Source organism: Pezoporus flaviventris, unplaced genomic scaffold, assembly GCF_033815535.1.
Source record: "Pezoporus flaviventris isolate CSIRO_AGI_PZ_B2104156 unplaced genomic scaffold, CSIRO_AGI_Pfla_v1 ptg000011l, whole genome shotgun sequence".
NCBI lineage: Eukaryota > Metazoa > Chordata > Aves > Psittaciformes > Psittacidae > Pezoporus > Pezoporus flaviventris.
In genome coordinates this window covers 381297-406777 of record NW_026892559.1, presented here as the reverse complement: position 1 = coordinate 406777, position 25481 = coordinate 381297, and the positions used below count along the sequence as shown (strand labels likewise).

The 25481-nt window shown below is 44.1% G+C and overlaps 1 protein-coding gene across 3 annotated transcripts in view; it reads left to right on the top strand.

The window, feature by feature from the left end:
- The window catches only part of GRIN2B (glutamate ionotropic receptor NMDA type subunit 2B), a 217702-nt gene that overhangs the window by 165715 nt on the left and 26506 nt on the right, over positions 1-25481 (top strand). For all 3 annotated transcript variants that reach the window (XM_061450628.1, XM_061450629.1, XM_061450630.1), the window contains 5 exons: positions 18783-18991; positions 19311-19482; positions 20225-20378; positions 21912-22037; positions 25002-25231. In XM_061450628.1, coding sequence (XP_061306612.1) covers positions 18783-18991; positions 19311-19482; positions 20225-20378; positions 21912-22037; positions 25002-25231 — 891 coding nt within the window. The remainder of the gene's footprint in view (positions 1-18782; positions 18992-19310; positions 19483-20224; positions 20379-21911; positions 22038-25001; positions 25232-25481) is intronic.

Below are 25481 nucleotides of genomic sequence, written 5' to 3'. Positions count from 1 at the left end.
ATTTTTCCTTAGCCTAGGGGGTCCCTGAGCTCTCTGTGAATGAACTGTGTTCAGAGAGATCTCTTTGCCCTCTGTAGAGATGCAGCCGTACTTCCTTGGGTTGAGATGTGGCAGCTGTTCCTCAGTGCAAAGCCATTCTAACTGGCAGTTTAGGGAATAGGTGAAAATGGAGGAGTAATTAGAGAGACAAAGACTGTAATGAATAGCACTCCGGTTGCAATACAGCTATCATTCTCTGTCTTGCAAAAAAAACCCAGTCCTGGTTGGTTTGATTCATGAACTGTGCAGAACAAGATTATGGTGATTTGATTGTTTGTATTACCGTAGTCTCTGAAAAGGCCTGTCATTAACCATTGCCTGTCTTGCTGGGAGCTGCACAGAGAGACCAGGATGATAGCCATAGCCAGTGAACACTTAAGGTGTAAATATGAGCTGAGAAAACATGGTCATATAGTTAGATGAGAGAGTCAATGCACGGGGAATGAAGGCAAGTTAAGAACAGCAGTTAATATCCAGGATTTTCTTACTGTGCATACTTCAGCAAAGTCTGTAAAGAGGTGGCGTATTTTACCCACTGATAGCAGTGAACATTTTTGCATTGATCTGCTAGAGAAATACAAGGGCAAAATGGGTGAACATTTGTAAGTTTTGTGGAGTATAAGCATGACAGCATCCTAATTGTTGCAAAATATCTTCAGCTATCTGGGCAAAAGAAAGACTTAGGGTAAAGTATGGAGAAAAGCAATGACATAACTTCACTGGTATTTATTGCACCTCCCTCAAGTAGGCAGCCAAAATTGAAGTAAGCTACGTGGGTCTTGGAAAAACTGCTAAAGAAAGTGGAGCAGGTCACCACCATTCATATCTTGCTACTGACTGAGGGATAAAGGCATCAAGTGACTTGGAAAAGAGGCACTTGATGCAACTGAAAAGGGAGGCAAAGGAAGACTGAAAAGAAAGGGGAGAAAATCGTATCAGGCAAATGTTCTCTGAAACAGCCTTATGAATGGATTTGCAGAAAATGGAGGGCTGAGAGGCATTTGTAACAGCCAAAATGAAAAGATGTTAGAGTAAGGGAGAAAGCAATACCATGATAGTCTGTGAAGGTCAACAGTCCTAATCCCATACCTCAGATCTTGCTGCATTGCCCTTAGAAAAAGTCAGTCTGTCCAGCAGCAGGGTTTGCTTTCCTACACCCAGGAATTGAAGCACAGAGCTCTCCTTCACTCAGTCTTGCTGCACCACTTGCTGTATGTCATCGGACTTCTGGTTTTTGGAGATATTTTGTGCAGCTCTCATACAAGACCTGACTTTTTCTTAACCTGTAAGATCATGGGCACCTATGACAACAGCTTTACAGTATCACAATTACAGAAGTGCAATAACCTTCTGCAGGAAGCAGAAAAATTGCTCTTAGATTCAGGTAATTTTGTGCATAGCGGAGCAGGGGAACCTGTCAAAAAATTCCTGTTTGTTCTCTATGTTAGTGTCTGCTCTGGTTGGAAAGTCTGCATTTTTTAGGAGGGAGAGTTCTGTAAAGTGAGAGGTGAGAAACCCGGAAATATACACGTATTTACCGCAGTGCTGACAGGCAGTGGTAATCACAGGCAGGGAGAAGGTGATGGGTGGAAAGGGCTTAGTGCCACAGAGCAAGCAAACTGCAAGGAGCCTGACAATGCAGCAGGCACTTTGGGGAATCATCAGCTGAGACTGCTGTGTGGGGTGAAAAATCCCAAGGGATCCCAACTGCGCAAATGCTGTTATGCTTTGACATCTGGATGACTATTTGTGGGAAGGGTGTTTTCATTTTCCACTCTGCTTAGAAGGAAGTGAGAATGGATGGATGGATGGAATGGGCTGGTTTCTCGTGTTCAGCGGTACACACCATGTTGACAGGGCACCTCCATCTATTTCTCTAGTGGATACTGCTGGCTCTTCTCCCTCTTCAAATTTCTCAGAGACAGGGTGCTTCTCCCTGTAATGCAAGAAGGCTGCCTAGGGAGGAAATGTATTTGTTTATGCTTATTGCGCAGGGTTCAGGTTAGAAACCATCCCCTCTCTCATTCCTGTTCAGCACACTTGTTCGCGTATATGCAAAGGCTGGGTTTTTTGATGTCTGTATGTAGACGTTATATTCTCACTATCAGTAAGGAGCATTTTCCCCAAAGTTTCTCTCTTCCCCAAAGGACACTGATGTAGAGCAGGTGAAGATGGTGATAAAAACACTCTGCAGAGGCATAAAAAAAGCTGTAGAAATTGCTGAAATGGAGCGAAGAAGGGGCTTTGGCTGGTTTCATTCATTTAAACCCAAAATTCTCATTGACGGCTTGCTTCCTACCACAACTCAAACAGCAGCCATCATCTTTGTACATAGAGGAGAAAATAAAACTAGTGAAACTGAAAGAGGGGACTTCTTTGACCTTTTAGCTTTCTGAGGAAGTGAAAAATCTGGGACATACTTCTGAAAGAAAGATCTCCAAATCTCTGTGAAGCGTCATTGCATGCCAGTGCACAAAAAATGTCCTACTCTGACCACACAAGTGGTTCTTCAAATCTGATGATGCCGGCCGTGGGCTCTGTATGTGTGGCAGAGTGTGCTCCCACAGCTCTGCAAGAAACTGACTCTTGAGTGGATATTCTGAGGGCTGTTTAGCTTTTCTGGATAGGTTGGAAAACAAACAACTAGCGTGTGGTTTTCCTGGGGCATGACATATTTTATGTGGCTATTACCCCTCAAACTACCATCCTACATGGGTAACATAAGTGGCCGATTTTATACCCTGTTCCCTATAATACCCACGTTCAAACCAGTGTTTTTCAAGTAGTCTAGAAAAGATCCAAACTTTATTCTTTGATATCTCATACAGACTTGCGAAATCTGTAGTTCTGTGGGTGTAGACACAAATAATTCTGCATGGGTACAGGATCCACAAGCTGCTGAGCCTGAAAGAAGCTGTCAGTATGGTAACAGCCTCTTCCAAGCCATGTAGCAGGGATGAGGGTAGAGGAGTGGCTCCAGGGTTTTGGAGGGTGATCATCTGACCCTTCTGCTACTTGGCTTGGGGGCAAAGGAGCAACCAGGATCGGAGCTGGGACCTGACCTCTGTCTGCAACAGATCCAAGCAGTCCCCAGAAAGGAGCCTCCAACCTGCACCTAGGTGTTCTAGGCCTCTTTCTCGAGTGTGACAACAAACTGGGAGAACAGTGGGGCAGCTGCAATGAAAAAGACTCAGCATTAGAAGTATATTTGGTTAGCTGTGTCTTTGGTGTGTCTCTTTTAAAGGCTGGTTACCTCCTCTAGCCTCCCAGCAAGGAACATTCTTGGCTTTGGAGTTTGTGCAGCTGTACTAACACAGATCTGTATTATATCAGTTCTGGTCTCAGGGTGAAAACCAGCCTACTGTGCTGCCTGGGTCAGGGAAGAGAAGGGGATGGTTGTGTTTCCAGTTCAAACTCTGGTCATTTGTCTTCTTCCAACCCTCCAAGCCATGCCTCTGTTCTTTCCCCTCTGTGCCCTGCGTACTGCAGCCAAGTCCCTCGTGTGCTTTTCTGCATCTCTGTCCTTTAGTGGCTTTAAATATTATTTTATGTAGAACTTACCCCTTGGGGAATATCTAATGAATGCAAAGGAGGGATACTGAGAGAGAAGGATTACTAAGCAGTCCCTAGAGCGCTCAGTATTGTCTATTGCTGAGAGGCAGAAACTGCACGAAAAAGCCTTGTCCTGGAAAAAAGATGAATGTATAAAAGAACACATGCACGCATGTGCACACAAACACACACACATAAACACAAATAAAAAATTGGCAACTGAACAAAAAGAGAAAGAATGCATTTGCACCAGCCAAATGATTACAAAGCGAGCTCTGTTCAGTCAACGAATTTGCTTTCTTTTGACCCATAAGACACCAGCATTTTTACCGACCTGCCATCCAGAAAATGCTGCAGAAAGATATATAAGAATGCTGGAGTGGTCTGAGATGCTGCATGTAAGAACAGCCTACCATGGGTTGAAGGACAGGTTGTATGCCATTGGGAAGATGAGTTTCCTGAGGTTTACAAACACGATTGAATTTGCCCACTGATTTAAGTGTTAAGAATCTCCTTGTAGACAGAATGTAGGAAAATCTGGAACCTTTTTGCTGTTATGATTGATATTGCTTGAACTTTAATCATATGCAAGAGGCAGCTGAGCTTGTTGAATTCATTAATTGCTAAGGCGTAACATACTCATTTAATTGGATTCTCTGCTAGATAGAGACATATTTATATGTATTTGTATATGTGCTTAGTGTATATATTTAGCTCCACAAAGACTGATATTAATGGAACGTTAAGGGTCCCTGGTGAAATAATCAGTAGACTGGAAGGGATAAATGTTCAGTCGTAAGCATGATCGTTTCTGTCGCAAGAAGGGTAAGGTCTGGCTTACTGGATATTGGCACAGCAGAAAGGCAGGCAGGGCTAAAGTTGTCACTGAGGTAAACTTGCACTTGTACGTGCCTTGGGCTGCTTGTGGCAGGCTTTACACATGGCAGGCCAACTCCCCATAGTGCCTGTTTGTCATTAAGGACTGCTTATCAGCCAGTCCTCCAAGACTGTTTCTTCTGTCCAGGTCTTGGAGGTTGTCTCCATTTCTCTGTGCAAGACAGCATTGCGTTGGTGAGCCACAGCGGTGTGTGGCAATTGCGTAGCATCTTTGGAGGCATCCTACCCTCTGAGGCTGCAGACTCCCTCCCACCCATATGTGACCTATGTGTGTGGAGACTTACTGCATGGGGTCCTGAGGTGGCAGAAAGGCTGATTCAGAGCCAAGAGGAGGAGCTGAGGCCTGGGGCCTCATCTGACCGAGTTTTATGTTAACCATGGGAAGTGAGATGGGACTGCTTCGTGGAGGCTGGAAGGGGCAGGGCTGAGTGCCGCTGTGCCCAGCTCAAGCATCACTTTGCTCCCTCTTCCAGAGAAGGTATCTTCAGAGAGCCAGGAAAGACAGCTGCCTGGTCACTTGTGCCACTTCAGCTTCCAGAGCAGCTGGAGAAGACTCAAAAATGTGCTCTCAAGCTTTAGTTAATCTCCTGATCCCAAACTAGTCCTTAGCAAGTACCATATAAAATCCCGCTGTTCCTTTCACAGCTGTCGATCTACATTCCTGACCTGCTGTACCACCTCTTTGTCATTAATCAGCATGATTTCCATTGCTGACTGCCGGCATGCATGGCTGCTCTGCAGGAACAATTACCCTTCTACATCAAAGATTCTTCCTCTGATGTGGGGCATGAGGAGTAGCCCTTGTAGGTGCAGCCCTGAGCTGCACAATTTCTTCTGGGATGGGTGATCTCAGGCATCTCCTTAATATACTTTTTTCATTGTTCCCAGCTGTTAGGTCCCTGTTCATCCCTCTCGCAACACGGGGTGGATTATTAAGAGCCTTTTATAGAGGGAAAACTGAGCTTTGGAAAGCTTCAGTGGCTTGCTTGAGGTCACAGAGTAAGCACAGGACAAATTTACAGCCAGCACTTGTGTCTCTTCACTCCTGGTCATTTGGGGAGACAGCATCTGCGCTCTGCACAGCTGCTGCAGCTGCTTAGGGCAAGTGTGCTCTGTGAAACTCAGCTACACATTGCCTGTACTGGCTTAGGCTTGTAATGGTAAATCCACACCACGCAGAGCAGCACCACAGGGATGCAGCAGCACGGTGTGGTGCAAATCCTGGCAAGCTGCCTTGGCTCTCAGCCCTGCTGGGCTAACACGGCTAGATGATATCTGGGTTGCAACTGGTTTGGTGTCCCCATGCCATCTACCCCTACCCTCATGCTTCTACTCTAAGGTTACACAGACTAGACAGGCATGGTCCTGTCCATACCTAGCCCTCTCTCTTAGCCTCTTATAAGCATATTGCTGCAATGTGAGAAATCTGCCTGCAGCATAATCTGCCTGATTAGTGCCTTCCTTTCCTCTCACCTTCTGGGCACCATGACCACGAGGCACCTGCCAGCTTCACCCTCTTCCACCTCTCTCCAATGCTCCCTTCCAATTTGGCTTCTGCTTCCTTTGCCTTGTTCAACCCCTTGGCAAGGTCAGTGCTGCCTCTTTCATCATAAAATTGGATTGCATAATCTCTATTTTGGTTGATTGGTTTGCTGTCCATCGCCTTTTTTTTTATTCCTCTGTCCTCTGCCAGTGCATGGTGATTTATGGATAGCTCTTTCTCCATCATCACTGGTACTTTCTTGGCCCATTTATTGGTTTTGTAATAACTCGCGCACAATTGTATAAGCAATTACAAACAGAAAAAAAAAACAAAACAGTGATTTCATTTTTAGCTTCTGAAGTCAAGCTAGGAAATGCCAGTCTTGTTTCCCAGGGCACCTTAATACTGTTCCTTCAAGTTTCTTTACAGCACAGGATTGAGGCAGGGACCCTGTGGAGAGAGTTGTATGTACTCATTAATTAACTTGAATCAGAATGTCCACACACAAGTGGGATGGAAGAAAAGCTGAAAAGGAAACAGTAAACCTGCCATTTCCTAATATTTCAACCTAAATAAAGTTCCTTTTGTGTAGTTCGGTTTATGGGGTTTTTCATGTCTGTGTGTGTTTTATTTTACTTTTAAGGGGAAAATGCAAGATCTTTTCTGCAGAAATACACTGTTCATTCTCGTGCATGCTGAACCTTCAGCACTGAGTCTGACTGCTCAACCCAGTGACTAACCTGCACTTGTTCCACAGGCAGTAATGACAGATCAAACTGGTTTGCCTTTCTTCTGCATCCCACATGGTGGAGTGCAAGTGACCTTTTTACAGTGGAGTGTGTCTAAAAGATAGAGAAGAACCTGGGCAGGTTGTTCACTTTTGTGGGCAGCCTGATCAGGCTTTTGGCTTGCGCTGCCAAAGCTGAGGTGTTCCTTGTACTGACTGTGGGGATGTCCCCATGGATTTATGCTCAGATGCTGTTTGGGCTCTCTGCCATGATTTCTGCAAGAAAGTGACAGAAAAGAAATTACGATTATTTAACAGGTTATAATGCAGTTAAAAGTGAATGAAATTTGATGGGCCAAAGTAAAAATCGTGTCCTTAGCCTCAGGGTTTTTATCCTGCTGACTTTCAAACGTCTGTTGCAAGACATGGAGATGTTGGCTTTTAGCAGAGAACCAGCCTGAAGACTGCTGGAATGGAAAATGTCAGAGAACTAAATGAGTCTTACTACTTACTCCCCTTTTAATAGAGGTAACTACACAGTATACACACATTTAAATAACGTGTATGAAGTCATCCAGCTAATTCCAGACTTCAAGAAGTCATTCCACATGTGGACTTACATGTGTCATGAAAGAGCTTTTGCAACCTGCTCAGCCTTTGCTTCATGTTATGCCTCCAAGACTGCCTCTGTCATGCCTGTTCTTCTACTTTCAGGTTGCAGAAAGAGAATGGCACAAGATCTGCTTTGTGTTGACATTATTAGGAACAAAATAACAGATAAATCCCTTCATCAGGGACTGTAGTGGTAGCGCAAGGGGTAATGGGTTCAAACTTGAACAGGGGCAGTTTAGATTGGGTATAAAGAACAAGTTCTTTACTGTGAGGGTGGTGAGGCACTGGAATGGGTTGCCCAAGGAAGTTGTGAATGCTCCATCTCTGGCATGTTCAAGGCCAGGTTGGACAGAGCCTTGGGTGACATGGTTTAGTATGAGGTGTCCCTGCCCATGGCAGGGAGGTTGAAACTTGATGATCTTAAGGTCCTTTCCCACCGTAACCATTCTATAATTCTATGATTCTATGAAAAAATAGGTGTACCTGAGTTCCACTGGGTTGAGAGAATGGGAGGATTTTATATTCTTAAGGTCATGCTCCCTAGAAAGCAGTGCTTGGTTTAACACTTCTTTGCCAGCTGGGGCTGGCAAATAAATAGCTTCCTTTCTCCTTCCCAAATTGTTGATTTCAAGGTTACCTCTCTCCCTATCCAGACTCTGGTCTGATTATACTCCTTTTGCGTATAGATGTCTTGCAGCCCAGATGGCCTCAGCTGGGCCTTTGGCAGTTCTACCTGGACTATAATCCCAATCATTTTAGGATAACTGCTGCTGGGGTGTGTGTCTACACCTGTGTATGGGACGGGAAAGGAGCAAAGTCTTTGGCAGAGCCATTCTCTGCTGCTCACAGAGTGCTCGCTGGCTCCAGCCAGCATGGCACATGTGCAGTCACCAGTGGGCTCCATCCAAGGGTCAGGTCCTCTCTGTAGGTTATGGGTAGGGCTGGCAAGTCCTGTCCCATGCCGTGCCCAAACACAGCAGAGTGCCATGGTTTTCAAGCAAAACCCAATGCTCGGCTGTAGTAGTGGGTCAGCTGGGGGTCCTGCGGCTTGTGGGCTCTCATTCTGGAGCCCTCATCCACCAGAGAGGCTGATGCATGAGCTCTTAAGGCAGAAGTCTCCAGTGGGGGAGTACCGCTCAAACCAGCTGGGAGCCCTGGGCCAGCCTGGCAGCCTCTCCCATTGGAGGGGCTGGTCTGCAGCAGCACAGACAGAAGTACCCTGGCAACGCTCGCTGCTGGTGAAGATGCGCAGCTCTGATACCACTGTGTTTGGCCCAGCACTTCATTTGAGAACAGAGGTGAGGTTATCATCTGGGCACTGCTGGGATGAGGACAAAGTACCCAGCCCAGCCCTAAGTCAGTGGGAGCTGAGATGGGGTGGAAATCAAACCATGAGTTGCTCCCCCATCTCTGCAGGTTGCACATGCCCCACTGCTTGCACCAGTCTCATTCTTGCAGCTGGTCCTGGCATGTGGCAGCAGAGCAACAAATTGAAGATATGATGGAGGCAGTGGTGAGGAGACAGGTCTGTGCAGTGGGGACTGTGTCAGTGGTTGCATACCAGTGATGGGGGCGAGGACCATAGGTGGGCAGGAGTTGGGGTACTGATGAGCTGGGGCATGAGGGACCACCGTCTGTTTCTGATCACACAGGGGAGGTGGGAGCTGCCTCTGCTTCCCTTCTGTCTCTTGTCCCCTCTGTTTAGTCGGGAACATCTGAATAAGTGAAAGAAAGAAGGAGGGAGGGAGGGAGAAACTCAGTCAGGGTATGAATTTATCTCCATGCCTTCTCCATAGAGACAGGCAAAGAAGACTTTGGATTTAAAAAGGTGCAAGGACGCTAGAAAGCAGCCCCCTTAACAACACATGGGGGAGAGGGAAAACAGCAAGGGTGTCCTCGGTTGCCTCTATCCCACAGCTTTGCTTCCCATCTGGCCCCTTTGCAAAGCTAGAGAAGAGATCTGGCAGAGAACCAGGGTGCAGAGCAGAGCTGGGGTTTCTACTAGTTTGGAAATCCAGTGACAACTTGGAGCAGTGGCTCAGTTGTCTGATCCTTGGGACAGCTTCTGTGCAGTGTATATGGCCCCCCAACATATGTGAGGTTTGGGGGGCATGCAGACATACACTCTGAAGGTATAGAGGTGGTGGGGCTGGCTGTGGCTATACCAGTGTGAAAACAGGGCTAGGATCCATACAAAGGGTGTGTGACCAGTGGGGACAGCATTTGCAATTGCCTGCCCAGAGCTCTTAGTGGTGGGAGAGAAAAGAAACAGGGGCATGCAGCTGTGTAACTGCCTTCCATGAAATCTTGCTCCCAACGTGCAGTAATTCCTCTTCCAGAGGCACATTCCTCCCCTTTTCACCAGCAAGAGAAGAGCTGAGCACCCTGTGTCTCCCTGAGTAGGAGCGTGCATGGGGCCGTGCCTCTCTCGGCAGGTGTGCATCTCTGCGTGGGGGCAATGTGGGGCTGCTGTGCAGAGGGCAGTAGCTCTGGCTGGTATATAGAGGACGGGGAGGCGTTTCACTCACTGCGACACCCCCCGGTGAAAGTTAAAGGATCTCTCTGGTATTCGCAGAGATGCTTTTCAATGCGACACCTTCGGTTTTGCTTGCACAGCTCAGAAATCAGAAAGGTTTAGGCAGCCCATCCCCTCTCTCTTAATGTCGCCTCCTCTCCTAACTCTGCTGGGACATGCTTCAACATTTAGTTTTTCTCAGCACAAGGAAACATTTTTGGCCTTCCTCTGGCTATGCGTTTTTAAACATTCCTTCAGCCTCAGGTCCCAAGAGGTGCTGGGAAAGGTATTTGCTCTGTGTAAAGAGTAGGTGTCACTGCACAGGGGAACACACATAGCGGTTTTGTACACTGCTGCACAGGACCCATTTATCAGGTAAAGATCTAAACCATCTCCCAAGCTGCGGTGTGACTTGTCAAAGCGCATCTCTCCCTCTGTGTATCATGCTTTAAGGGGAAAAAAAGTCTGAGTGAAAGAAATGAAAGCTCAGCAAAATGCAAACCAAAGCCCAGCACTCAACAGAGAAAGCCAAAGGGAAAAATCATTAGATAGGGCATTACATGCATGGACACGTACTAGATGCAGACACACACCTGCACAATGCGGATGCACTCCTAGAGACTGCAAAATGCTTTCATAAAGCGTTTAGATACCTATTATGCACATAAAAATAAGTTTTGCTTTAAACCTTTGTGACTCCCAAACCCCCTGTGACAGAAAACATGCAATCTTACCAGTATCCTTGCCCCATTTTCCTCTGCCCCATGGTTCTGCAGAGGGCAACAGTAAAGATGCTCAGGGTGAAATCTTCTTTCACCTTAGATGAGCAATGATGGGGCAGTATAAGCTTCCTAGCTTTAGGTTTTATTTCCCAGACCAGAATCAGACTAGACCAACGTTGCTAGAGTTTGGGACATTGTATTAAGCTCCCCTCTCTTCACATAGAGTTATTTCAGAGGGTCATAATGGCCATAAGGATGTAAAATTATTGAAGTAAGAGCCTGAGTCAGGTGCTGTCACTGCCTGCTAGCTGGAAGTGGCTTGTGTTGGATGGTTCAGTCAGGCTGCAGTGTTTGTTAAGATACAGATTTTTTTCTTATTCTTCCAAAATCCTAACACCTGATTTGCATCCCCTCGAAGCTATAGCTTTGCCGAGTTACATCCTCCAGACTACTCAGATCACAGCCCACATTACCATGAAAAGCTTCCTTTAACCTCTCCCTTCATGTCTCCTAATTATGCCTGTGCTGATTGCAGTCTGCACTTGCATAAATCATGGTTATGTGTACACCAGGTAGCATTGAGGACCTTGAGCAAATATGTCCCCCTGGAAACCATGCTGCTCCTGCATAAGCCAGCCTTGCCTGGATGGACTACTACCACTATTACCAAGAACACCATCTGCCAGAGGAAGCTCTCAGATGATCCTGGCTAGTTTTATGCCTGTAGTGAACTCTTGGTACCTTCTGGTTTGGAGAAATGATTTACCAAGGCAAACACTTTGGCATTCTCACAGCTCTGACCTTTCTGTGACACCAGTGGAGCTCCATAGGCTTTGCAGAAATCAGAAGCACTCAAAGCATATCTCATTAACCTTCTCAGGCTAATCATGGCAGGGGACAGGACCTCAGCAACTGCAAAAAGCATTTAAATGCACTAGGAAAGAAATGTTTCAGCAAAACCAGCAAGAGCTGTGTAAAAGCCAGACCTCAGTGAGCTGGGGGACTGTGTTTCTGCAAAGAGCTTTTATTCCCAGAATGAGTTGTGAACAAGAGCAAGTACTTCACCCTGTCTGTATTCTAAGCCAAGCCTTTCTCTGGCATATGCTAGGTGCTGTATAAATATAGAGGGAAGAAAATTCCACCATCTCCTGCAGCCTACATGTTTAATTGAAAGGCTATTAGAAGCAATTCCTGCTTCTGCAGGTGCAGTGAAGAAAGCAGCCCTTCCCCAGGTGGTTATGAAAGGTGAACTTGAGGTTCAGGAAGGAGTGTTGTTTCTCTGTTAATTAATTTTGCATGTGGAGCATTCACAACCATTTCTTGTCTGCTTTGGCTGATGTGGCTAATTAATCACCTTGAGTGTCTGTAAACAGGAGATTTTTGCTCTCTATGGCATCTCTTCTACACCTGCTGTAGACCAGCCTATGTGAGGATACAGACCTGTAACATCACAGGAATGATACATTTGGTAATGGCTGTGATATTAGCACTCTTAAGTGTGAGAGTTGTGACTTAATCAGCTTGGGTGAAGGCTAAGAAGAATGTTCTATTCTCAAGGCACTGGAGAAGGTTTTGCTGCTGAATGGGGGAATTATGAGCCTAGGAGGTAGAGGTATCAATGGCAAGAGTATATGTGATCATGTGGGTTAGCTGGGGAACAGAGATATAGTGGTATATATGAGTTTTTACATCTGCAGGCTGAAAAGTCAGGGAGAAAAGGTTTTCCACAGAATTCTTCCTCTTGCTTCTGCTTATTTTAGACACTGGACTGGAAAGGCTCATTTGGTCCCATCCCTACTACTCAAGGAAGCAGCATCATATAGCTCTATATGAACCAGTTGTGTTTCTTCTCAACCCCATTTTAGTTGTTTTCACAGCTCCTTTTGGGCAGCTCTTCCAGAGCTTCCCTCCTCTGATGCTTAAAATCCACTGTATCTTCAAGGCAAATTTCATCACAACCTGTTGTTCTTGTACCAGCATTGGTCTTGTGTTTTAAACCCTCTTTTCTCCCTCTGTTGTGCATCTGTCCCCCCTTTATTTATACAGAGCAGTCATATTCCTTCTTGGCTTTCATTTATCTAGGTTAAACAAGCTTTGTAATCTTCTCCTTTAAAGCAGGCTCTCTGTTCCCCTAATCACTCGATCCAAGGCTATTTCTGATAACTAGCTTTTCTGTAAGATTCCTAGCTGCTTTGTCCAAACCAAGTGTAAAATAACATGACCTGATGCCTGTTGAATAATTTTGGGGTGAGGAAATGTGTCAGCTATGAGATCTAGAAAAAAAGACACAAAGGTGCTGATGTTAAAATTTGCATTTGTTTTCCACCTATCTCTAGAAAACTAAAGTCTCCCATAATTACTTAGTTCCTGATATAATTTCTCTTTAGTAACAGTAATGACATCTCTATCCAGACTGAAAACCAAGCCTGTGGAGAAACAATAGATCTCTGTGGCTCAGTCCTGGTGAAATATCTTGCACCAGCCTTCCAAAAACTATCTCACTCCCAAATGATTTCACTTTATTTATTTCTTCACAATCTACTGCAGCATTAAGGTTACAATAGCATCCCCCAGGTTTACCTTTATTTTTATATACCGCAAGCAGTGCATACTTCCATTGGCAGTGTCCCAGTTATAATGACTATTTCTATGGCGTTTCTATTATTCCTACAGTAGCTCTTTTCAGGTCCTGCCCAGCTGTTCTGGTTTTCCTATGTCCTCATTCAGGATCTGTATGAATAGTACTGACAAGACTTATTTCTCCCTGAACTCTCCCTGCTTCCCAGAGGGGTTAGGTATGCTTTTCCATCAGCTGTATTACCCATAACACTGCTATTTTCTGCCCACTGCCCAACATCCTACCTTTACCTTTTCTATATTTGATCTTCTCTTTTTCATGTATTGAAATCAGGTGCAAAAGTTACATAAACTTTTTCCAGATAACTGTCTGACAGCAAAGATAAAAGAAGGGAAATTTTTACATTTACACCATTCACAGATACATGCTGTGTATGTTCCCTCACCTAGGTATAGACACACATCTCTTTATTTCCATACTATTTGTGAACCTCAAGGCCTTTTCTATGTTTATCTACCCAGTGAAGCCCAGAGGTGAAAACATAGTGTTATCTCCATTTGCTACAGTGTGGAGCGGATAAGGGTGTAGATTAGACTCCATTGGTCCTTGGTGGAATAGGAGATTTCTGCTTTCTAATCCATCACTTGTGTTATTGCCTTAGTGCTTCCCCACTGAAATGAGAAAGCCCCTCAGCTTCTGGGGAAAAAAAATTAATCCCAAACACATAATAAGGGAGAAAACAATGACCTTCTGGGAAAATTAAGAAAGCAGTTGAAGTCCTGAGTGAGTTTGGGATGGTCTTTGTTTTAGTCTGTAAATGAAACCAAATCCCTTTTCTTCCTTTTGTATTTCTTCTATACCAGGAGTGGCAGGAGCTGACAGAAGATTTTAAATGAAAAGAGGGTGGTGCAAGACACAGTGCAAATGGGAGTCTGAATGAAATAAAAACTGTCAAAAGACTTTGCCCAGATGTACTCCTCTTGCAGCCTCCTGAAAAACAGGCATCTGAAGGTTCAGGCTTTCCCTTGGACCTTCACCCTAAATATGAATGCAGTGCCTCTGAGCATTTTGCCAAAGAAATGTGTCAGAACATTTTTGGTTTTATCCAGAATTGTATTCTGTTACCTACTCCTTAAAAGTCAAATTTCTTGAAGGTGTTGGTTTTCCATCTATTGACATTATTTAGAGGTTTTTCCAGATGCTCTTATGTTTTGAAGTCCTGCCTTAGCATACTAAGAGAAGTTCAGAGATAGATTGACTTTTGCCAGTCTTTAGCGAGAACAAACAATTTTGGAAGTTCACGCAAGTAGATTGTGCTTGATCATACTACCCATCTGCGTAAGGATTTTGTAAATGGTGAGACTGGTGCTGGATGTTTCAATAGGCAGTTGCTTTTCCCAGTGTAATGTGCAAGTTATCCACTGAATGAGACTACCACCTCCGGTGTGCTACAAATATCTTGCTGACCTGATAACACTGAAAAGAGCACATGTAGAAGAATAAGGAAATATATTCTCCTGGTGTAAATTGCAGCAAGGAGATTTAGGTTATACATCAGGAAAAAAACCACCTTTTTAATGGGAAGGATAGTTAAGTACTGGAATAGACTGCCCACAGATTCTGTGGGCCCTCTGTCAGTGTAAGAACAGGTTAGACACACATCTGCCACAAATGGCTGTTACAAAACTTAGCTTCCCTTGGGAATAGAAAAGCTTCTGTTAAGAGTTAGTTTCGGGGAACTAATGCAATACACCCTTCATTAAAGATGCGCATTAACATACTGCAGAACACTTTTGTTCTGGCTGCATTACACCATGGTTAAGGCAATTTGCCAGGCTGCTGGAAGCCTTTTGGAAGGCTCTTACTTCATTTCTCCCTGCATAGGCAATCTTGCCCTTTGTCTGCATGGGATAGCTTATATACTTAGGCAAACCAAAGGTATATATGATTGACTTTTTGCGCTACAGTAGTTCTCACTTTTTTACTTTGCAAATGTATTGGACTTCTGGTTCCAATAGCTTCCTATCCAAAGTAGGATCTCATATTTAAGGTAAAAGTTGGCTGCTTCTCTCCCTCAACACCTCCAAATTTATCCCTAAACAGAAGTGACTTACCTTTCTTGATAATATCAGACATGTTACAGACAGAACAAGGGGAAGTTAAGGTGAAATTCTGGCTCTTAGGAGCCCTGCCCTGACACATAGTAACATTCCTATGGATTGGAGAATGATTAGAAAGGAGGTTTTAGAGATCCCTAGTATCCTTACTTCTGCTGATTCTGCAACCCTCCAGGGCTCCTAGTGGGGGTTTGAATGACTAGACTCTGATCGAAGAACGCCCAGTAGGTCTTGAAACTGCAGGGTGACCAATATGTAAGATGCCTGGGCTGGTTTATTTTTCCACTTTTTGCTGAGGCAAGCACTCAGCAAAACCTTAGTAACAGCAGTTCACGAGCTGTTAATACCAAACACCCTGAGACTTCAGAAGTGCCTTGCTCTGATCTGCGCAGCTTGGCAGGTTATATTCTTTAAGAGAAGGCATCATTATGGGGACAAGTCTGTGACATTTAATTCTGTTGCAGCTAACCTCTGTCCCCACAGTGAATTGCTCCTTCACTCTGATGGCAGATTATCTAGCATATGATGCACATTTGTATATTCTTTCTCTGCATTGTCTCCAACCTCTGCACATGTGTTTTTTTTTTTACTATCCATACTGTCCTTGTCCACATGTTGTTTAAGCCTGGTCGTCTTAATACATGCATACATATTTGACCCTTGCATGTATGATCATATAAAGAAGTCTGCTCTGTCTTAATTAAGAAAGCTTTTCTGACTTTGCTTATACGTATGTGTACATGTCTGCAGGTATAGGGCATGCCTGATTGTTAAGGTTAGCAATGAAATGTAATATTTGCATGTATTTTTGAGACATGCCACAGTTAATTTGAAAATTTAGGTCAGAACATTCCCTTACATCCTGTTTCCTTCTCTTTGGACAATTTAGAATGATTTTATTGGGATAATAAGGAAAGGATGTGTACTACTGTATTTGCAGGTTAGATGCTTCATCACGCTGGAGGCTGTGGCAAGACTGTCACTCTTCTCCTAATTTCATAATGTTGTCCGTGTAGTACAACACTGTGAAACGTGCCTGGCACACAGCCTTATGAACTCCCCTTTCTGTCCCAGAGAACTTCTTGGTAGTTATGCACTGGGTTTGCCTATCTGATCTAATTTATCACTTAGGGGTTTATATCGTGCCTATTACTGTGATATCTAAGTGCTGCTGAGATTCTGCAAGATGTCTCTTTCATCAACCACTTATTTCTATGATAAGTTAATGTTACTAAGCTGGGCTGTTCTGTGCAGTATCTTAATCACTGGTCCCTACTGAGCTGCGGTCTGTGCAGTTGTTCTACTTGTCTGTTGGTTTCACCAAACTGGTTTTGGGGATTTGAGCTCAGTTTCTTGAGGGTTAAAGTTGAACTGCAGAAATCTCTGGCTCAGATGATGATGAATTGAGCTGCTTGGTCAACAAGTGAGAAGCCTAGGTCTGAACAGACCTTGAAGGAGCTCTTTATTCCCTCAGAATGTACTCTCCACATCCAGGCTTAGGTATTAGTTTGAGTACAGACCATCTGCTGCACTGGACAACACTACCTGTCATTTGAGGACGCTTTTTGGGGCCACTGGTTTCCAAGTCCACCTTTCACCTGCTGCTCGAAATGTAGTTAAAAATTAAAACAGCCCCTCCCTGCCCACCCAAGTAACAAAACACAACAAAACAGAAGGAGAGAAAGAAAGAAGAAAACTAGCTGTTCACCCTGCTTTCTGATCCAAGAAGCATGACTCTGTAGGTGGAGGGAACATTAGGGGCAAGGTCTCCTTGACATGCTTATCACCTTGGGAAACTAAGACCAGCTGCCCAGCCACTTCACCCCATTCTTACCAAACCCACTGCCTTGCTATCCCTGGGATGCTGTGTTCACACTGCAGGGATGGATGGGGAGGCTGCTGTCTCTGGGTGATGTTTTCTGCCTTTCTTCTCCCTTCACAAGCCCCTGGAGTGGATTTTTCTTTCATGGCCAGATGAAGCGTTTGTTTGTTTTGAAGGCGACAAGTGTTTTATGTGAATTCTAGCTGCTCTCAAATGCCAAACCCCAGCTGGGCTTTGAGTTTCACAGAATAACTGCTGACACCTAATGAGCCTCTAATAAGTGCTTCCCCCTCCCATCCTGTCACTTAAATAAATAAATGACTGAAATTTGGGGGTGGTGGGAGGGGTGTTGGATTGCAGTGGCATGAAGATTTTCTGTTTACCCACTAAGCAGGTACCCTTCTCAGGGCAGTTGTGCAAGCCTTCCACACACCTACACTGCTTTTGCCATCAAGTCAACATGTCTCAGCCCTGTCCTAAGGGGCTTTCTTTGAGGATGGAGCAGGAGAATTCCTTCTAAAGACCAGTTAGTTTCTTGCCCTCTCAGCTTCGGCTGCCAGCCATGGTGCTAATTAGTGTCAACTGTGATGGGGGGAATTCAGAACAAAGGCAAGACTTTGATAGTTGAAAGCTTAGTTGATGTTCCAGGGTTTGTTTTTTTTTTCCTGTAATTTTTGCAAGGAATGATCTAACATGTGCAGTGAATGTGTTACACGTATCGTCTCTTGAGGGAATGGAGTGGCTTCAAAAAACTCTTATTTGTGGCAGTAAGTATAGGGCAACTGAGTTCCATCCCCCTTTTCTGACTGATGAAGGTATGATTTCTGTTTGCTCAAGAAACAGAATATGAAAAGATTTAAAATTGCAATATATTCTTATAGACATTAAAAATATCAAATACTATTTGATTTTATTTTTTATGTGTCAGAAATACAGAGCAATTTCTTGTGTTCCAGCTTAGGTATGTAACCAAGTCATTGTGAAAGGACAAGAACAGGTATTTCAATAAGGCCTCGGCAGGGGATAGCAAAAACTTCTGTTAGCAAGCACCAACATGTTTTTCTGTGAAGACACTCCTGCAAATGGAGAACATCTCCTTCTGTTGCTTATCTCTTGGAAGAGCTCAGTCCTGACTAGGAATGGGTAAAATTATTATTTCTGGACAAAATCAAGTTTGGCTAAAATGAACCTGTTTAATGAATTTCACTGAAAACAAATGAAGACAAAATTTTGAAAAAATAAACAAGTTTCTTTTTGACTATTTGGAGTTAAATATTTCAATTTTTCTGCTTCAACATTATATTTGTTTCAGCATTTGTATATATTTCTTTTCTTTTTTAGCAGGAAAAAAGCCCATTTTTATTGTGGCTAGTAGGCTGAAGTCATTTCAGGAGGCAACAAGCTCTGTTCCTGTTGTTTGGCTGAGAAAGTTGAAAGACATCATATCTGTTTGACCACTGTGATGGTATCTTCCTGGTCATCCAGTCACTATCGCAGAGGGAGACCATCACAGAGATGAGATAACCCAGGCATCTTTCTTTTTCTCCACTTCCCCCTGCTTGAACTCACTTACTCAGAGCCTTCTCCCCAGGAATGTCCTCACCTTACATGAGCCATGAGCTTGGGTACTCCAGAGTGGTCTTTCTGTCCAGGTCTGTGGGAGATGCAGAGGGATAGGGCAGCTGGAAGTCTATCTTCTGTGGTTTGTGTCTCCACAGGTGGGGAAATGGAAGGAAAAAAAGTTGCAGATGAAGTATTATGTGTGGCCTCGCTTTGAGCTGTATCCTGACTCTGAGGAACGTGAGGACGATCACCTGAGTATTGTGACCTTGGAAGAGGCACCGTTTGTCATTGTGGAGAACGTGGACCCCCTAAGTGGCACCTGCATGAGGAACACGGTCCCTTGCCAAAAACGCATAGTGACTGAGTAGGCACCCCTGGGTTTTTCTCCTCCTACTGGGCTCTCCCAACTCAGCAAAATGTAGGGAGTCTGTTGGGCCAATACCATCACACCCTGACAATCCTCTTTAGAAAAGTAACCAACATTTGCCCAGCCTGGCCTGTGTCCATTCACAACTGGCCCCTTTGGTCAAAGCATCATAGTGTGTCCGTTCATCCTCCAGCACATATAGCATACATGAAATTCTACACATTGTACTGTGGGAGGGGGAGTGCATAAAGACAACAGAAGGGTATTAAGGGAGTTTCCCCCAGTCCTTTAACCCATTCTTGTTGTGACGGTTCAGGAACAAAACCGATGAGGAGCCAGATTACATGAAGAAATGTTGCAAGGGGTTCTGCATTGACATCCTCAAGAAAATCTCAAAGTCTGTCAAGTTCACCTATGACCTCTACTTGGTGACTAATGGCAAGCATGGGAAAAAGATCAATGGAACATGGAATGGAATGATTGGAGAGGTCAGCAGCAAAGGGAGGGCATGATGGGTTTCATTCCTGGGCTGGGTAACATGATTCAGGTCTATCCTCTCATCATTACTGCGTCCCTTTCTGAGTAGGGACAGAAGTGACTCTATAGAAATGATTGGCCTGGATTCTTTCTGGGCATTGGGTAAATTAATCTGCTCTGACTACCTTTCCTGTTTGATGATTAATTATTATTCTCTATGGTGTCACAAATTTGGCCTTCACAGTCAAAGAAGGATCTTAATATCCATGCATCAGAGAGGCTGCAACCTAAATTATGCTTAGATCGTATATAAGGTGCATAAAGAATGAAATAATACTTTGCAGTGTTAGAGGGAGGAGAAAGCAAGGACAGAGAAATGAGATAAGGTGTCTTCTCAGTGGATGATGTGTTTATCCTAAGACCTCTGTGGATTTATTTTTTATACACATACCAGCTTTGAGGGGGAAAGTGATGTCTATACATTTCCTGAAGGAAGAAGGTGTCCTGATAAAAGATAAGAAAGAGATGATAGAAACAATATAGGGAATGGGATCACATGGAGTGTCCTGGGTCCAGCTGTAACAGGTATTTTCTGCACCAGCTACTAGGAAGTGGAAAAATAACTGTTACAGCTGAACCCAGGACAAGGAGTAAAGGACTGGGTGGAAAGGCAGGAACATGAATAGGGGCTTGGCTGAGGCACTTGTGGGATGCCTCAGGTCTATGTGTGATTTCTTCCTTTCCTTCCTCTAGGTCGTCACCAAACGGGCCTATATGGCTGTGGGATCCCTCACCATTAATGAGGAGCGTTCAGAAGTGGTGGATTTCTCTGTGCCCTTCATTGAGACGGGAATCAGCGTCATGGTGTCACGTAGCAATGGAACTGTCTCACCTTCTGCCTTCTTAGGTATCATTTTAATCTAAAATTAAAACTTCACCCAGCATTCATCAAAAATTAGGTGAAGGTTGGTTGTGATTTTTAGCCTGAAAGTTTCTTTTGGGAATACCTGTGGGACAGGTGTATAAAAATAAACTCTGATGTTTTAGTTTTAAATCCCAAGCAAGCAAAATCCAGGCAAATGCAAACAGGCACTGCCTAGGAGTTCTGAGGCATTTCTCAGCAATTGTATGCCTATTCCCAGAAAAGAATGGGCTCACTCAGAGTTGTCACCTACTCTGCAACATGTGGTTTCCCAGTGACTCAACTAATAGCATGTCCAAGGAGTGTAAAGCAGAAGAAAATTGATTCAAACCTTATAGCTGGTATACCATTGTACTTAGTAATAACAATTAGCAATAAATTGCTGCACTTTGAGAGACATTATTTGTAAAAAAGGTATCAATTTGACTTTCTTGACAGAACAACTTGACTCTCTATTAGAGATCTAATAGAGCTTTTCAAGAACAGTTGAGCTATCAGTTCTGTGCTGACACTGTCTTCCAATAAAGTGTTTTTTAATGTCCTTCAGTGGTGGAAGGTGATCAGAGAATGGAGAAACTACACTGCATTTCCCCAACACAGCAATATCTTCTTAGTGTCTATTATTTGGCTTTATAGAACGCTTTATGATGCAGCAAACACAAGTGTATGAATTCCATAATGAATTTCTCCTCTCTGCCAGCATCCTGAGAACATTGACAAACAGAAACAACTTTATATGGGTAAAGAATTTTTTCCAAACCTCTTTAATAGGAATTTCATGACTACTCACTCTTCAGGAGTTTTTTGCCTTTACATAGCTCCACCAATATTACTGGGGGATGTAAAAGCAATGGTAAAGTTAACTCCAGCATTTTAAGTTGCAAATTTAACTGAGGCTGAAATATTGGCTATAGTCTGGACCAGAGTTCTATGTTTGTTTGAGCTGGTTCAGTCACATCTTTATGTGTTCAGGCTTGGAGAAGGAGAAAACCTGGAAGAGATCAATGTTAACATTTCTGGAATAAGCCAGTCTTTCCATTGCTAAGGGAATGGAATAGCTGAAAAAAACTACTATCGTTATGGCTGAACTTGAGAAATTTGGAGATGCTGTGGCTCAATAACATCTTTAAAGTTGGATGCTTGTCTGAAACTCTGCCAGTTCTGCTTGATTTTCCCCACTCTCTCCAGATGGTGCTGGAGGACTTCCTGGGAACAATCTTTTATCAATGCATTTTATTTTATCAGTTCATGCCACAATGGCTGCACGTAGCTCCAGATGGAGCCATGTGTCACAAATGTAACAGCAAGAAATAATGCAGTCATTACAGAGACAGAAACTACACTTCTCCCAGTTCACGTAGCTTTTCAGACTGGAGTTGAGTCTTTGTTTTAACTTTTGTTTTTCCCCTGGCCAGTTTGCCCCACACTCTCACTGAGGTGCTCTGGAGAGCAAAGGATGTGAGGGATAGGTGAGGTAGCGTATCGGGTCTTTCACTGTGGTTTTCTCTTCCTCTGCAGAGCCTTTCAGTGCTGATGTATGGGTGATGATGTTTGTGATGCTGCTTATCATCTCTGCGGTGGCTGTCTTCGTCTTTGAGTACTTCAGCCCTGTGGGCTATAATCGGTGCCTTGCTGATGGCAGAGGTAAGGGGAGTCCTTTCTTGCCATGGTCCTCTCTCGCTTCCAATCCTGGCTCCTTTGTTGGGGTCTTTCGTTTGCCTTAAACAGGATACAGATCTAGCCCACTCTGAGCTCTGTGTTCAAACTATAGAGGGCAGGAATGGAAGCGGAAGAAAGGCTCTGAAGCTAGCAGATGTGTATAATGGATAATTTGCTTGGCTCAGGAGACGGAGCTGTGTTGCTTTTTATCTCTAATGCATACACCAGCTCCAGCTTGTTTCTCACTGAAGGAAAATGGGTCCTGGTAGTCAGTGCTGGCAATGGCTATGGTGCTGCGCTCTCTAAGGCAATAAGGAGGCTCAGTGCTGTCAACCCATCCTTCAGTGCTACTTCTCCCCAGAGAGCAAGCCACTCTGCTGGCCTCCCAGCATAGTGCTATGTCCTCCAGACTCCACATCTGTCACCTGGGCCTGTCCCTCCCCCACTTCACCCTCTGTCTTGCTAAGGCCAACTGCGAAAGTGGGAAATGCATTTTCTTGAGAGTAGGTAATGTATTATTTTAATAAGGGTAGCAGGAAAGATGGAAATGACTGACCCATCTCTGTTGTTCTGGACTTCAGAAGACAGCCTGATGAGTTAAAGAGAGGATGGACCGACAGACTAAGAGACAGCCTTTTTTGCCTTGTTGGCATGAAGACAATTAGGAAGTTGATCTCTGTATCTTTACCCCCTGATGAATCAGCCCTTCAAACCTTTCAGGGCTTATTGGTCCATTCAGAAGAGTGGGAGAGAGACTGTTACTGGAAAATGCTCCTGAGTCTAGTGCTTTGAGTGGTTTTGTGCCATCATATCAGAGGAGAGTGGGGGAAAAAAAAGTGTTAATGAGAATGCAGGCAGAACCACATATACGAGGAAGTGGAAAACCTCTCTTAACATGGAGCTGTGGAGGGCCTTTATGGCAACTGATTGTAACCACATGGATCCATGGACACAAGTAAACGCTGTGTAAACCTGTGAGTCTCTTGGGAAATATTAATACAGATGTGGAACTGGAAGCAGTTCTTAGTACAGGTGTGCAGCTGTGCAGTTATTAAGTTAGCTGAACTGCAGCTGCAATTATCAATATTTCTGAGTAAACAGTACTGAGTAATCAGGCAAATATTATCCCTGACAGATGTAACGTGAAGATGGAGAAACCTGATGCGCACATTGGAATGCTTGTTTGGTAAAGAATGCTCCAGCTAATGTTACTTTGGCTGCAACTATGTCTATGACAGTATACCCCTGCTTTCCATACCTCTATTTTCTCTTTACAGACACCAAGATTTTATCTCCAGGGTCAGGTGGGCATACCCTGATCTAGCCCCTAAACGGTGTTGGTTTGTTGTTGGAGCACTTAATGTTGGAGAGGTCAGAAGGATTCTAGGTCCCTGGTTTGGATTGGAGGCTCCCATTGCTGTCTTGGTTTATAGCCAGCAAAGTAACTGTAAAAGCACATGGGGTGATGAGTGGAGAGAGGAAGACTTTAAGAGGGAACTTCTCAAGATTTCCTTACAACTTACAGTTCCCACTAGTGATCTGCAGGCCTTGTATCTGTGTGTGTTAGGGCATATTAGATAGAGAGGGTTTTAAAGCTACCAGTCCAGCATGTAAAAAGACAAGGATTGCCAGGCCATGTTTCTTATAGAAACTTTGTTTCCCTGGCATTTAGAGATGCCAGCTTTGCCAGGTGATGATTCTGTTTTGAACTTGGTGTGCAGTTCCCAGGGTGAAAAATGAGCACCTTGCACCTTGTAGTCGTATTTAGAGTAAACTAGTTAGTGCTTTCAGGCGATCTATGCTATTCACTGCTCAAGGGTTTGGAGAGGAATGTCAAAACTTTCTTCCTTTTTGTTCCTCTGCTGGACCCAACCTTAACCACAGCAGCAGCACTAAGCACCAGTCAGCTTACCCAAGAGAGGAGATAAAACATGGCATGCTAACCCAGCAGGTTGCAGAGCCAGGTTGGCATCATTGGAAAAGTGACAGAACTGTGCCAGAGAGCTCTTGTCCTAAGAGGGTCTTCTCAGGGTCTGAAGCAGAAACCCTGGAGGGATTGCATCAGCAGTCTTGCTGACAGATCTTCTTGTGCTCAAGTTGAGCAAATTTTGATTTGGGTTCCCACTAATGGAACCAGAATATTCCAGGGATATGAGACTGCTGCGAGACAGGCAGGATTTCACCTGTTTTCAAACCTGGTGCTTCCTGAGCTCATGACTTTTGTGGTATGAGTGAGCTTCCATGCTGAAAAATGAATAAGGGAAAAATAGCAGCTTTTAAAACACTGGATCTGCTCCTGGACTGCCTGTGGCAGAGCTGCTGATTTTCTTGATTTAGACCAGAGTTTGTGTCATCATTATATACCTTGGACACACAACCTGTGGAGAGGGAGCTGTGCTTTTTCTCTGGGTTATGTATCTTCAACAGACTGGGTAATGAAACCATCATGCAGAGGTATTTGTAGAGCCCTATTATTTCAGATGGTGCTCTGCCTTGCTCTTGTACAAATACAGTGAAGGTCATGTTTTGCACAGGTGTATGCTGGAAGTTCAAGGACAAAATTGCTGTTGAATAGCTAGAAACAAGGATAGAATTTTTCTGAGAAAACTATTTTTGGTGACAACACTTGAACTGAAATGGAATGTTTGGGCTTTTAGAAACTCCAATCTCATACAAAAAAAAAAACCTTTTATAATGTTTCAGAGGAAATCTTTGGGACAGAAGCAATATGGAAACCTGCAGACATTTTTTAAAAATTCATTTTTTAGGGTCACACTTTGCTGAGGTATGTTGTCATGAACATAGCGGTACGCAGCCACAGACATTCATCTCCCATGTGGGAATAGGTAGTGCTCTTAACTCAGAACTCAAGATGTGCATGTGAATAGAAATGCAGACCACTTACTTTGAGATGCTCACTGTGGGATTCATGTTTCTCAATCACTCTAGAGCCAGGAGGTCCCTCTTTCACCATTGGCAAAGCTATCTGGCTGCTGTGGGGGCTGGTATTCAACAACTCTGTGCCAGTGCAGAATCCCAAGGGCACCACTAGCAAGATCATGGTGTCAGTGTGGGCCTTCTTCGCTGTCATCTTTCTGGCCAGCTACACTGCCAACCTGGCTGCCTTCATGATCCAAGAAGAATACGTGGATCAGGTGTCTGGCTTGAGCGACAAAAAGGTAATGGATCCACCCAAACCCTCAAAGCAGCTTTTTCCACAGAAGAGGCTCTCTTATACCCTCTCTCCCCTCTCCTCTTTGCTTTTATTGGGCAAATACTCATTTTTTTCAGAGTATTGTAGCTTTAGTCCCTAGTTTAAATAGCACAACTGCTCTTTGTTGGTATTCAGTTGCATTTTGTCATGTTTTAAACACTTCAGGAATGAATTCAGCAGAGCTGAACTGTGCTTACTTGCATGATCCCAAACCA